Source organism: Oncorhynchus mykiss, chromosome 27 (assembly GCF_013265735.2).
Source record: "Oncorhynchus mykiss isolate Arlee chromosome 27, USDA_OmykA_1.1, whole genome shotgun sequence".
Taxonomy (NCBI): domain Eukaryota; kingdom Metazoa; phylum Chordata; class Actinopteri; order Salmoniformes; family Salmonidae; genus Oncorhynchus; species Oncorhynchus mykiss.
Genome location: NC_048591.1, coordinates 24,134,865 through 24,149,330, shown reverse-complemented (window position 1 = coordinate 24,149,330; position 14,466 = coordinate 24,134,865). Strand labels below are relative to the sequence as shown.

General features: G+C 40.3%; 1 protein-coding gene across 1 annotated transcript in view; it reads left to right on the top strand.

The window, feature by feature from the left end:
* The window catches only part of pcp4b (Purkinje cell protein 4b), a 45,822-nt gene extending 32,668 nt beyond the window's left edge, over positions 1–13,154 (top strand). Inside the window, exon 3 of the mRNA XM_021588126.2 lies at positions 12,544–13,154. Coding sequence (XP_021443801.1) covers positions 12,544–12,686 — 143 coding nt within the window. The 3' untranslated portion in view covers positions 12,687–13,154. The remainder of the gene's footprint in view (positions 1–12,543) is intronic.
* The last annotated feature ends 1,312 nt before the right edge of the window (positions 13,155–14,466 follow it).

Below are 14,466 nucleotides of genomic sequence, written 5' to 3'. Positions count from 1 at the left end.
CTGCTCCAAATTGTCAGAAAAATGATATTGTAATCTAACAGCACCTGTTAGGCACGCATAATATGCACGCACCACTTGCTCCTTACCTTCTATTTCTTGATCTGCAGTATTTTCCACAACTAGTCAAATGTATTCCACACATCTGACTTCCTCTTTACCTCCTGAGCAACCAGTAAATATTCATCTGTTTCAAGTTTATTTCTCACGTCCTCTGCATCCATTTTGCTGTCATATGTGATAGCGGTGTTCCGAGTTTTTTCATAAACAATTTATTGATGTGATTATGATATTCTATAGGTTAGGCCCTATTGGTTACGCGCATGCGTTGCATACATGTGTCACGTAAAGAGTGCAAGGGTTGAGGGAATAGGGAATGATTTTCCTTAACAAATTAAGGAATTCAGTAACAGAACATTTCAGTCAGAAATGGCTGTAATTATATTGCAGCTTCAGCAACACGGACAGCGCGATAAACAATGTTGATGTTCTGTGGTGGTCGCTGCAGCAGTACTCTACACAGACCGGTGAGCCATAACCAATCAGAGCTGTAGTAGGCATATATGCAAACAGACCATTGTCATATATGGATCTATGCCATTCACTTGGAGTAGTTGAGTGGTTGTGAGTGCGCTTGTTTTGAGATCAAAGCGAGAGCTACTTGTAGCGACGTGTGAACATTTGTACATTTGTACAGTGAGTTTATTTGCCCAGTTATATATAATTTGTAGTCAGCCATAGGGGAGTGGTTGCTTCATACAAGAGCACAAAACATGTGCATTTCTAGACATAAGCGAGTCAGGTAAATAGCTTTTTTATTGTCTTAAAGGTACAGTGTTATATCAAATAGGCAGAGGGTAGCATAATTGTCTGCTAATGGTATGGGAATAATGATACATTTTATTTTGTAAAGTGGTTTCTTGCATTAAACAACACAACAACATTTTCAGTCACCTCCTTGTCTGAAGGACAAGTGGATAAACAGGTTAGTGTCAAGCACTGCATGTTTTTTTGAAAAGTCTCATGGAATGTTAGCCTACATTGAATACCACACTTTAACTGCTACTGTAGGCTGAATTATATAACAGCTAATTCCCATGTTTATAGTTATTCAACATAATGTTTTATGGTAGGCCACTCTGGTATGCCAACGTTATGATCAAATGGCTACTGTAGCCTATTTGGCCACTGTAACTTAAAGCGGGTACAGCCTCAGTGTTCACAGTAAATATGCGACGAAAGCTGTACAGAATTTTCGCAATAACTACCTCATGAAGCTGGTTGAGAGATTGCTTTGTTTAAAACTTTTTTGGTTACTTCATGATTACATATGTGTTATTTCATAGTTTTAATGTCTTCACTACAATGTAAAAAATAGTAATTTAAAAAACTACAAAATTTGAATGAGTAAGTGTGTCCACACTTTTGACTGGTACTGTAAGTATTCACACCCCTGAGTCAATACTTTGTAGAAGCACCTTTGGCAGCAATTACAGCTGTGAGTCTTTCTGGGTAAGTCTCAACCTCTGTCAAATTGGTTCTTTTCACGTCTTGCCATAGATTTTCAAGTAGATTTCAGTCAAAACTGTAACTCGGCCACTCAGGAACATGCATTGGCTTCTTGGTAAGCAACTCCAATGTAGATTTGGTTTTGTGTTTTTGGTTATTGTCCTGCTGAAAGGTGAATTCATCTCCTAGTGTGTGGTGGTAAGCAGACTGAACCAGGCTTTTCTTTAGGATTATGCCTTTGCTTACCTTTTTTTATCCAGAAAACCTCCCCAGACCTTAATGATTACAAGCATGCCCATAACATGATGCAACCACCACTATGCTTGAAAATATGGAGAATGGTACTCAGTAATGTGTTGTATTGGATTTGCCCCAAACATAGCACTTTGTATACAGGACAAAAAGTTGAGGTACCTTACAGATAATTGTATGTGTGGGGTACAGAGATGAGGTAGTCATGCAATTTACGCAATTTATTATGTGACTTGTTAAGCACATTTTTACTCCCAAACTTATTTAGGCTTGCCATAACAAAGGAGTTGAATGCTTATTGACTTAAGTCATTTCAGCTTTTCATTTTTAATGAATTATTAAACATTTTGAAAAACATAATTGCACTTTGACATTGAGGTATTGTGTGTAGGCCAGTGACAAACAAAACTCAATTTAATACATTATAAATTCAGGCTGTAACACAACAAAATGTGGAAAAAGTCAAGGGGTGTGAATACTTTCTGAAGGTACTGTACACTGTGTATTTCAACAATTCAATATTCCTGTAAAGGCTGTCGTAGGTGGAAGAAAGTGAGGACCAAGTTGCAGCGTGGTACATGTTCATACTTTTAACAATGGAACTGAACACTGATTAACAAAACACAGAGAACAACCGAAACAGTTCTGTCTGGTGCAGACACAAAAACAGAAAGCCAACACCAGCAACCAAAATGGGGAAAACAGGCTACCTAAGTATGATTCTCAATCAGAGACAACGAACGACACCTGCCTCTGATTGAGAACCATACTAGGCCAAACACATAGAAATATAACATAGAAAAGAGAACATAGACTACCCACCCCAACTCACGCCCTGACCAACCTAACACAAAGACATGAAAAAGGAACTAAGGTCAGAACGTGACAATTCCTCATCCTAGTCTATCTTTAACAAAACACAGGATATCTGCAACACTATTCAACTTTAAAGTCCTGACTCTAGAAAATAAATTACCCTTAGAATTCTTGTGAACCCAAAGCTCTGATGACTGTCTGTTTGAACCAGAGAGATATACAGTTGAAGTCAGAAGTTTACATACACCTTAGCCAAATACATTTAAACTCAGTTTTTCACAATTCCTGATATTTAATCCTAGTAAAAATTCCTAGTCTTAGGCCACTTTATTTTAAGAATGTGAAATAAAAGTAGTGATTTATTTCAGCTTTTATTTCTTTCATCACATTTCCAGTGGGTCAGAAGTTTACATTCACTCAATTAGTATTTGGTAGCATTGCCTTTAAACTGTTTAACTTGGGGCAAGCATTTCGGGTAGCCTTCCACTAGCTTCCCACAGTAAATTGGGTGAATTTTGGCCCATTCCTCCTGACAGAGCTGGTGTAACTGAGTCAGGTTTGTAGGCCTCCTTGCTCGCACACACTTTCAGATCTGTCCACAAATTTTCTATGGTATTGAGGTCAGGGCTCTGTTATGGCCACTCCAATACGTTGACTTTGTTGTCCTTAAGCCATTTTGCCTCAACTTTGGGAGTATGCTTGGGGTCATTGTCCATTTGGAAGACCCATTTGCAATCAAGCTTTAACTTTAACTGATGTCTTGAGATGTTGCTTCAATATATGCACATCATTTCCCTCCCTCATGATGCCATCTATTTTGTGAAGTGCACCAGTCCCTCCAGCAGCAAAGCACCTCCACAACATGATGCTGCCACCCCCGTGCTTCACGGTTGGGATGGTGTTCTTCGACTTGCAAGCTTCCCCCTCTTACCTCCAAACATAACGACGGTCATTATGGCCAAACAGTTCTATTTTTGTTTCATCAGACCAGAGGACATTTCTCCAAAAAGTATGATATTTGTCCCCATGTGCAGTTGCAAACCGCAGTCTGGCTTTTTTATGGCGGTTTTGAAACCTGGCCTTTCAGGTTCTGTTGCTATAGGACTCGTTTTACTGTGGATACAGATACTTTTGTAACTGTTTCCTCCAGAATCTTCACAAGGTCCTTTGCTGTTGTTCTGGGATTGATTTGCACTTTTTGCACCAAAGTACTTTCATCTCTAGGAGACAGAACGCGTCTCCTTCCTGAGCGGTATGATGGCTGCGTGGTCCCATGATGTTTATACTTGCGTACTATTGTTTGTACAGATGAACGTGGTACCTTCAGGCATTTGGAAATTGCTCCCAAGGATGAACCAGACTTGTGGAGGTCTTGGCTGATTTATTTTCATTTTCCCATGATGTCAAGCAAAGAGGCACCGAGTTTGAGGGTAGGCCTTGAAATACATCCACAGGTACACCTCCCATTGACTCAAATGATTAGCCTATTAGGCAATTAGCCTATCAGAAGCTTCTAAAGCATGACATAATATTCTGGAATTTTCCAAGCTGTTTAAAGGCACAGTCAACTTAGTGTATGTGAACTTCTGATAGGGAGCACCCCCCTATCCCCCCTAGGGAGCACCCCCCTATCCACATTGAAGGGACAGCAGTGGAGAAGGTAGTAAGTTTTAAGTTCCTCGGCGTACACATCACAGGCAAACTGAAATTGTCCACCCACACAGACAGTGTGGTGAAGAAGGCGCAATAGCGCCTCTTCAATCTCAGGAGGCTGAAGAAATTCGGCTTGTCACCTAAAACCCTAACAAACTTTTACAGATGCACAATCGAGAGCATCCTGTCGTCTGTATCACAGACTGGTACGGCAACTGCACCGCCCTCAACCGCAAGGCTCTCTAGAGGGTGGTGCAGTCTGCACAACGCATCACCGGGGGCAAACTACCTGCCCTTCATGACACCTACATCACAGGAAGGCCAAAAAGATCATCAAGGACAACAACCACCCGAGCCACTGCCTGTTCACACCGCTACCATCCAGAAGGCGAGGTCAGTACAGGTACATAAAAGCTGGGAACGAGAGACTGAAAAACATATTCTATCTCAAGGCCTTCAGACTGCTAAACAGTAATCACTAACTCAGAGACGCTGCTGCCTACATTGAGACCCAATCACTGGCCACTTTAATGAATGGATCACTAGTCACTTTAAACAATGCCACTTTAAATAATCCCACTTAAATAGGTATCTGTAACGCTCGTCTTCTTCTGACGAGGAGTAAGAGATATCGGACCAATTTGCAGAGTGGTAAGTTTCCATTTTAATATGTAAAACTGAACACTACAAAATAACACAGTGAAAGAACGAAACCAACGAAACAGTCCCGTGTGGCACAAACACGGAAAATAATCACCCACAACTCAAAAGTGAAACCAGCCTACCTAAGTATGGTTCTCAATCAGGGACAACGATATACAGCTGCCTCTGATTGAGAACCATACCAGGCCAAACACAGAAATCCCAAATCATAGAAAAAGGAACATAGACAACCCACCCAACTCACGCCCTGACCATACTGAACTTCCTGTGACATCGGGTGGTGTAGGTGTCATGAAGGGCAGGTAGTTTGCCCCTGGTGATGTGTTGTGCAGACAGCACCACCCTCTAGAGAGCCTTGCGGTTGAGGGCGGTGCAGTTGCCGTACCAGTATTCTGTATTTTATACCATTTATTGCACCTTGCCTATGCCGCTCGGCCATCACTCATCCATATATTTATATGTACATATTCTCATTCACCCCTTTAGATTTGTGTGTATTAGGTAGTTGTTGGGAAATTGTTAGATTACTTGTTAGATATTACTGCACTGTCGGAACTAGAAGCACAAGCATTTCGCTACACTCGCAATAACATCTGCTAACCATGTGTATGTGACCAATAAAATTATATTTGATTTGAGTTGGTACAGTATACAGGCAACCAATGTTATTGTGCTTCACGATTCACGCCTGCTCACTTTGTTCACTTAATTAAAACACACACACATACGCAGGCACATATGCACATGCACACAACAACACAAAAGACCGAAATGCCTTTGTTGTCTGACCTTGACAATTAATTGAATGCTTGGAAGGCAGGGGGAAATGCTTCCACAGCATCCTGAGCCCCACTCAATACATACACAGAGCTCTTAGGCTGCAGAAGAGGGAGTCCAACAATTGACTCTCTCCCCAACTCTACATACCTAGCCAATAGAGGAAAGCCTTTCAAAACCAACAACAACAACAGACAGAGATATGTATTCATATTCATTGGCACACCCTATTCATTCTGTACTCTGCATTTCTGAAAAACATCGTAGTCAAAGCCAAGGCTCTTTGCATGATAACCGTCTCTACAGAGAGATGGAATGGAATTACTATCAGCAGGATCCCATTAAATTAGATTTTCTCGATACAGAGGGAAATAGAACATGTATCTGGAGAAAGTAGATTAATCATAGATCATTTTTTACAAAGAAGGTAACCAAAAAAAGATTCCCCCTCTCTTACAAAAACTAATATGGATCCAGTCCAAACGTTCATGATTTGAGTATATGTCCGTTCTTACTACAAGTGCCACTGAAACTGTCCCTTAACATGTCATGATGAGTGTGTGTGCATGACAACACAGAGCCAACTGAAAGACACACTTTAGGGCCCCCCAAACAGGAACATCAGCCAGGGGTTTGGAGATGTGAAGTCACCACATCTACACTAATGATAGCAACATGCCCTGAGAGAGAGACATATTGCAGAAGCCTATTCTGAGATTCTGACAATGATCACTCAATCACATAAATTGCTTGTTCACATAACCACAGTATTCATATGACAATATTCAAATATCTACCTAAAACATTTAAGGTTAATCTGTAATATGAGTTTGGACAGAGTGGTTGATTGAATCCCAGCTGTCATACATTGAGGCCATATGTTCCCTCGCTGTATGAAGTCCTACTCACCACAGAGACTGTCCCTCTCATAGAAACAGCTGGGGGTGCTGATGGAGAGATGGCATGGTTATATCATGTGTAAAAGAGCTCCTTATAGTTTCAGTACTGCATTTATCCTCTACACCACCGGATGTGAGGAAACAACTCCATTCAACCTTTTATATGGATTAATACATTACATTACATACTATCCTGTAGTTCACAGAGTTTATAGTTCACAGTTTTTATCACAGTTCATAATAATGTGTGAGGTATCGCCAAATGGAGAACTATGCAGATGAATATTTTTATTTAAATGAGGCACAGCATAATCTCCAACTCCCTCATCTTTGAGATCAAAGTCATCATGTACTATACTTAGCTATGGACTAGCTCTCAATGTGAGGCCTGATGACCCATTTTCTTATGCTCTCATAATTAGCACTACTACACTCAATTATACCCAGAATATATTCACCTTGTTCTGTTAAATATCACCAATATTTAAGGAAAGTCCAAATTGATATCTAAATGAACCCATTATTACACACAGCAGGATCCAAAACATAACAATAAAATAATGGATGTAAAAAAATGATCTGCTCCCAGAACATAATACTATATTTGTAGTACAAGTACATATTGAAGTTCATTTTACTTGTTACCATGACATGTTTATTTTGTATACCTCATCCCTGAAGTAAAACAAAAAGTAGCCACTGTTAAAAAAAACACCCACAAAAGGCAAGCAGTCAATGAGGCACCAACCTATTGATTCTACCTCATGCTTTGGTAAAAAAAAAAGAAAGGTGGCTGGGGAGATGCAGAGGTGGATCTAGGGTCAGTGGTATTTACCTGACCTTCACACACACACACACACACACACACACACACACACACACACACACACACACACACACACATTAAAGAGGAGTGAGAGATGGCCAACTGGTTCGCTTTGATGAGGCTTCTCCTTTCCAAGTTAGGGTCCTATGAGTATGAGAGTAGAAAGACCACACACACACCTGTCAAATTGTTATTCTATTGTATTAGTTGCGAGGCTTTTGTGAAGGTAACATGAGTAGGTAATAATGACATGTGCATTTTATTGCCTGTACATTGATCACATATCGTCCAGATAATGGGACCAGAGGTCATTGCCCTGAAGTCTACAATCGTGTTTTTGTCCTTTCTTTTTTATGGACCTTTTCAGATCCTATGACTTTGGATAATACTATTTGTTTTATAGCAAAAATCCATCCAGCTCCGTTTTGTCACAGGGTGAATCAATTCACTGTGGCATGATGTCATATAGTCTTTGATAAGTTGTAACCACCATCCAGCTCCGTTTTGTCACAGGGTGAATCAATTCACTGTGGCATGATGTCATATAGTATTTGATAAGTTGTAACCACCATCCAGCTGCCATAAACATACACTGTAAAAAAAATAAAAAAATCCTGCAGCAAAAGTATTCTAAAGACTATTCAGAGTGTCACCCTGACACCAGGCATTACATTCACATAGGAGCAAGGACATGGCTGCTGAAAGTGCTGCCAAGACTAATAACAGATAATCTGTCCTGTATGGAGAAAAGACGACTAAAGCTACCCCAGGGAACATGATTCATCATTGTCATTAGGGACCAAAAATTTCAGCTTGATGAAGAATCCCCAAAAAAACTACCATGCAAGAACCTCAACTCTTTATTTATAAACATTTTGAATGTAGACACTTATAGTTTAACTAATTACATTGTAGTAAGATATCAAATTTAGCCCATCAGCTTTGAATCCTGAAAGTGAAAATGAAGGCGTTGTGGTTGGAAACACCTCTCTGTCCTTTGCAGCACAAAGCTTATGAATACATCTCGTTGTCGATACCGGGTAGGGCAGAGTTTATGTAGCTGGCTTGGCTGGCTAGCCACTTCAGTAGCTACTGGTTGGCTAGCTAGCTGAGACCAAAGAGATGAGAGAACTTTTTACTGACTGAAGCATATATCTGACAGTGACACAGTGCAGCCCTGTGGACTGAAGCTGAACTTTACTACAACTAGATATTTAACCCTGTTTAAAATGGGCAATGTTGAGGAGGTAGAAGTGACGAAATGGAATGGAATTATCATAGAGGTTTTATAACCTAATCCATTCTACAGGTAGCATGGTTGGCTCATGTCTGTTATTCCATATAGGCTACGTAATCTAAGTGAAACTCACTTAGACAATACCTTTGACGATACAGTGGTAGCAATACATGGTTATAACATTTACCAAAAAGACAGAAATGCCAACGGGGGCCGTGTTGTGGTCTATATAAAGAACCACATTCCTGTAAAGCTTAGACGATCTAATATTAAATACTGTTCAAGTAATATGGCTACAGGTTCATCTGCCTGACCTAAAGCCCATTCTTGTGGGAAGCTGCTATAGATCACCAAGTGCTAACAGTCAGTATCTGTATAATATGTGTGAAATGCATGATAATATATGTGATATCAACAGAGAACTATATTTTCTGGCTGATTTTAAATATTGACTGGCTCTCATCAAGCTGCCCACTCAAGAAAAAACTTCAAAATGTAACCAGTGACTACAACCTGGTTCAGGATGTCAGTCAACCTACCAGGGTAGTTACAAACAGCACAGGAATTAAATCATTAACATGTATTGATCACATCTTTACTAATGCTGCAGAAATGTGCTTTAAAGCAGTATCCAAATCCATAGGATGTAGTGATCACAGTATAATAGCCATATCTAGGAATGCCAAAGTTCCAAAGGCTGGGCCTAATATAGTGTATGAGAGGTCTTTGTCTAATACCATCTGTAAATATTTTAAATTGATGCTCAAAAACCTATAGAATCATATTTATAGTTGTTCAAGGCTTAAACTCCCATGATTCCATTCGGCAAAACCACCCCCACCATAACTGTCGAATTTGCAGTTCTAGCTGCAATTGCTCCCTATCCAAATAACCTATATTTTTGCAGTGAACTTCATACTTTTCATAAGTTTCAATAGGTCTACAGTGTTGTTGGATGGTTGCTTGGACAGTTGCTAAGGCTGTATTTGACTGTTATTCTTTGCTAATGTTAGCACCAAAGATACACAGGCTTCAATCATGAGAGACTAGGATTCCGTAGTGAATTGCCTGTAAATTCTATAATAAATGTTGTATTCTTATATACTAACATCCTAGTAACTGGTTAAAGTGGTGGAATTGGCCTTATGTATCATGAATAAAGGTAAGACCCAAGTGCAGACTGTGTGAAGTAACAATGTTTATTGTAACCACAGGGGCAGGCAAACGACAGGTCAAGGCAGGCAGGGGTCGATAATCCAGAGCTGAGGCCAAGGTACAAGATGGCAGGCAGGCCCAGGGTCAGAGACAGGCAGTGGTCAGGCAGGCGGGTACAGGGTCAGGAAAGGCAAAGGTCAAAAACCATCAGGATGAGAAGAAGAGAGACTAGGGAAAAACAGGAGCTGAGACAAAACTTTGGTAGGCTTGAACAAACAAGACGAACTGGCAACAGACAGACAGAAAACACAGGTATGAATACACAGGGGACAATGGGGGAAGATGGGTGACACCTGGAGGGGGCGGAGACAAGCACAAGGACAGGTGAAACAGATCAGGGCGTGACATTATGTCTCCTCAAATATGATGTAATCTTAGTCTGTCATGTTTGGAGTTGTGTGGCTCTGTTATGGACACTTACATTTTTCTTTACAGTTGAGTTGCCCTGGTCGTGTCAGTATACATTAACTTTAAAACGAACTAATGACATGTTGCACCTCTACCTTGCTACCTTTCAGATGAGACAAATAGGCGTACAGATGAAAACAGCAGGCCAGTGGAGCACTTAGAACAGCAGCAGCCAGGGGCAACTGGTAGGGAAGAGGATTATTTAGGTGACCCACACCCTCTTCCATGGCTGCTATCTATAAATGCATTTGGAGACGTTTTTGAGATGATTACATCAAGATAGCTAGCTAATAGGAAGTTAGCTATCGGATTACATTTAATTCACAAAGCCAAACAGTGTGTAAAGTTAGCTAGCTAGCAGCTCAGTTGAGTGAGCTTACAAAGTGGCCTACTCTAGCCAGCGAGCTAGATAATAATACTATTTGGACTCATCAGACCAAAGAACAGATTTCCACCAGTCTAATGTCCACTTTTTTTCCAGAGTAGAGAGACCCACAATAGCTACTGTAATTGAGTACTGTCAGTGTCTGCTGTGCCAGATGGGTAGATGCAAGTTACCTGAATGTAATATATTTATATTGTATTATTATAAAATTTGTAGAAAAATATATGGGAAAATATGAACAAAAAATATGATAACTGAATATATTTATTGATATTAGTCTGAATATTATACCTGTACCTGTGTAACGGCCATTGAAAAATGAAATAAAAGTTAGACACAAAAAAAACGTATTAGGTCTAGGGCTCTATTCAATCCGAATCGCGGAAATTTTGTATTTACAGCGTGATTTAAATTTAAAGGCAATGTTCCCTAGTGGAGACTGTATTCACAGTAAACACTGCATATATCAGCTCAATCGGGAAATGTACCTTTACATTTCTAGCGTGCAATCTGTAAAACTTCAGCGATACAGAATTAATAGAGCCCCTAATCTCTCAATGTTTATCTCTAAGTGTACCAAATTCATGCATTAGGCTGTTGAAAGGCTGTTGTTTTTTTTTACTGGCTTTGGGCTAAGCCCCCAATGTCTTCAAAACGTAGAAACGCCAATGGTTGAAGCTAGCCTTGACATAGCAGTTAGCTTTTCCTTCTTGAATAGGGAGAGAGAGGTACTCGAACACAGCCCAGGGAGACCGGTAGGCTAGCTGCACAATCGATACATGAGTTTGCTTATCTTTCTCTATCTTTCTCCCTTTCTCTTTGTGTGGATCACACTGAAGCAGATCAATTCAATAGGAGAATGTTCCATGCAATAATCCAAAGAATTGAATAGCCCTCCTCCATCTCTGCTTTGTAGAGAAACTGTATTCTAAAACAGTTTGAAGTGGATAATGATCATTGGGGTTTCCCATTTCTATTATAATTGTTTATATCAACAACAGATCTGGTAAAAGTCTTCTCTGGTTCAAGTACCTTGTATTTATAAATCTTTCCCTCTTTATCCAAACATAATCTAAGCATTTACACAGAGACTGCAAAGGTATATTCTCAATGCTCATTCTATTTCCTAATGCTCGCTTTGGAACTTAGCATAAAGAGGATACACATAGCATAAACATTTTAACTTTTAATTTGTCAACTGTTCAATACTTTGGTAAAGAAAGTCCCTACTTATTTATTTGAACATGTCCTGTTGCGAGATGATTGGCTCACACCACTGGTTAGGAGTGTGAGATGAGTGTGTCTATAGAGCGAACTGGGGATTAGCTGCAGAAGATCAATGTGTTCCTTCTCCTCAGGCATGGAAACCACTGCCTGTTCACCCCCTGGAATTGCATGTCCATCCCTAATGAAGGCCTGAGACCTACCAGGGAAATTATAATCTTCATGTTGTGTTCTATTAATAAAATTGTCGTACCCTTTCTTTTGGTATGCATTATTGTGCTTTAGATCAGGGTTTCCCAAACTCGGTTCTGGGGCCCCCCCCCGGGTGCACGTTTTGCCCTAGCGCTACACAGCTGATTCAAATAATCAAAGCTTGATGATGAGTTGGTTATTTGAATCAGCTGTGTAGTGCTAGGGCAAAAACCAAAAACGTGCACCCAGGGGGGCCCCAGGACCGAGTTTGGGAAACCCTACTTTAGATCAACAGTTTACTTGGTCATATTAAAATACATACAGATTAAAAATATACATATCTTATCATGAGAGAAGTGTGATTGTGTATATCCTGTATAATGTATTGTGATGTATATTCTGAGGGCCTCCCAGTCGGAGGAACCCAGAGTAGTAGTGGAGTACTCTGTGGAGACCAGTGAGTCACAAGCCTCATTTCCTCTTCCTCTAGATGCATCCAAGAAGTCCCAGGAAGTCCCAGCGGAGGACTTTGACATCGACATGGACGCCCCGGAGACTGAGAAGGCGGCCGTTGCCATTCAATCGCAGTTCCGGAAGTTCCAGACTAAGAAGAAGACTGACGACAAGTCATAGTGGCCACAGGGTTTCCCTGTAGCTGTGGAGACCTGGCAGGGGTAGCTTGGTGTGGTGGCGTTTGCATGTATACATATTCATACCGTACGAACTCAAGAGGTGGTGTGAGGGGAGAAAGCAAGGCAGAAGCCTGTCGATCACTGACATGTCTGTGAAACTCCATACGTAACCTATTATTTGATTGCTGTATCAATAAATGGCAAAGTTCTGAAGAATGGTTTTCTGTCCCTCCATTTTGTCCATTCATGGTGTGTAGCTTGTAATGTGTTAGAGAATGTATTTTGTATTTCAGCTTTTTACCTCCATCATCCCTTCTGTATTTATCAGGTTCTCTCTATGTAGAATAGAAGATGATTTCACCACATAATATAAATGCATTTTTCTTATCCTCATGGCACCCTCTGGTTATGATCTACTGTGTAACAATGTACATTGAATTTAAATAAACATTCTGTGTGGACAAGTGCATATGTGGGGACTTGGTCATAACCCTGTGGAACTCTAAATATAGAAGGAGGATGAGGAGCACCACTCTCCTACGTTGTATTCCCTCCCCTCTTCAGCAGTGTCACCATCCCCATGAACAATTCTCCTTAGATTCTGTCCTCCTGCTGACTCGTGGTTGTTAGAGCTCTCCTTACTTACAAATCGCTTCATTCATAACTAGGAGTTTTTAGGATTAAGATTTTATTGGCTATTGAATGTTTTAGAAGTTAGATACAGTGAGTCAGGTCTAGAATTATTGGATCCCTTGATCAAGATGAGCAAAACAAAGTACCGAGCTACAGTATATTGTATGCTCAAACAAATTGGGAAATTATATTATTTTACACTAACAAAATTGCTCAGAGAAAGAGACAAGTAATACAAATCATTCTTAAAAAGATAAGAGTCAAAATGATTGACAACCCTGATTTCAATACCTCACCTTGAGAGGATAACGGCACTGAGCCTTTTTCTAAAATGTTTGATGAGATTGGAGAACACATTGGGAGAGATCTTAGACTATTTCTCCATACAGAATCTTTTCAGGTCCTTGATATCCTTCATCTGCACTTATGGACTGCCCTCTTCAATTCAAACCACAGGTTTTCAATGGGGTTCAAGTCCGGAGACTGGTCAATGCAGAATTTAGATTTTGTGACCAATTAACCATTTCTTTGTGGATTTTGTTGTGTCCCTGGGATTATTTTTTTGCTAGAAGATCCACTTGCAGCGAAGTTTTAGCCTCCTGGCAGAGGCAACCAGCTTTTTGGCAAAAATGTCCTGGTACTGGGTAAAGTTCATGATGCCGTTGACCTTAACAAAGGCCCCAGGACTAGTGGAAGCAAAATAGCCCCATAACATCAAAGATCCCCCGCCACATTGTAAATTGGTGCTGTATGGGGTTCTTTTCTGCTTATGCATCCTTATTTCGAGGCCAAACTCACCACCGTTGGGCGTGGCCAAAGAGCTCTATTTTCATGTCATCCAACAGATGTAAAAGCCTGGAATTTGCTCAACTGCATTGACACTTGGATTGGAACCGGTGCTATGGTCAGATGACATGAAAACAGAGCTCTTTGGCCACGCACACCAGTGATGGGTTTGGCTTCTAAATAAGGATTCATAATCAGAAAATCACCCCATACCTACTGTCAAATATGGTAGTGGATCTCTGATGTTATGTGGCTATTTAGATTTTGTTTTTGTTTGACCATTTTCATTTTAAAAAATCATAGTAAGGTACTAACCCTAAGGTACTTGAGATAAAAACAGCTGAATTGGAATTTAAATATAT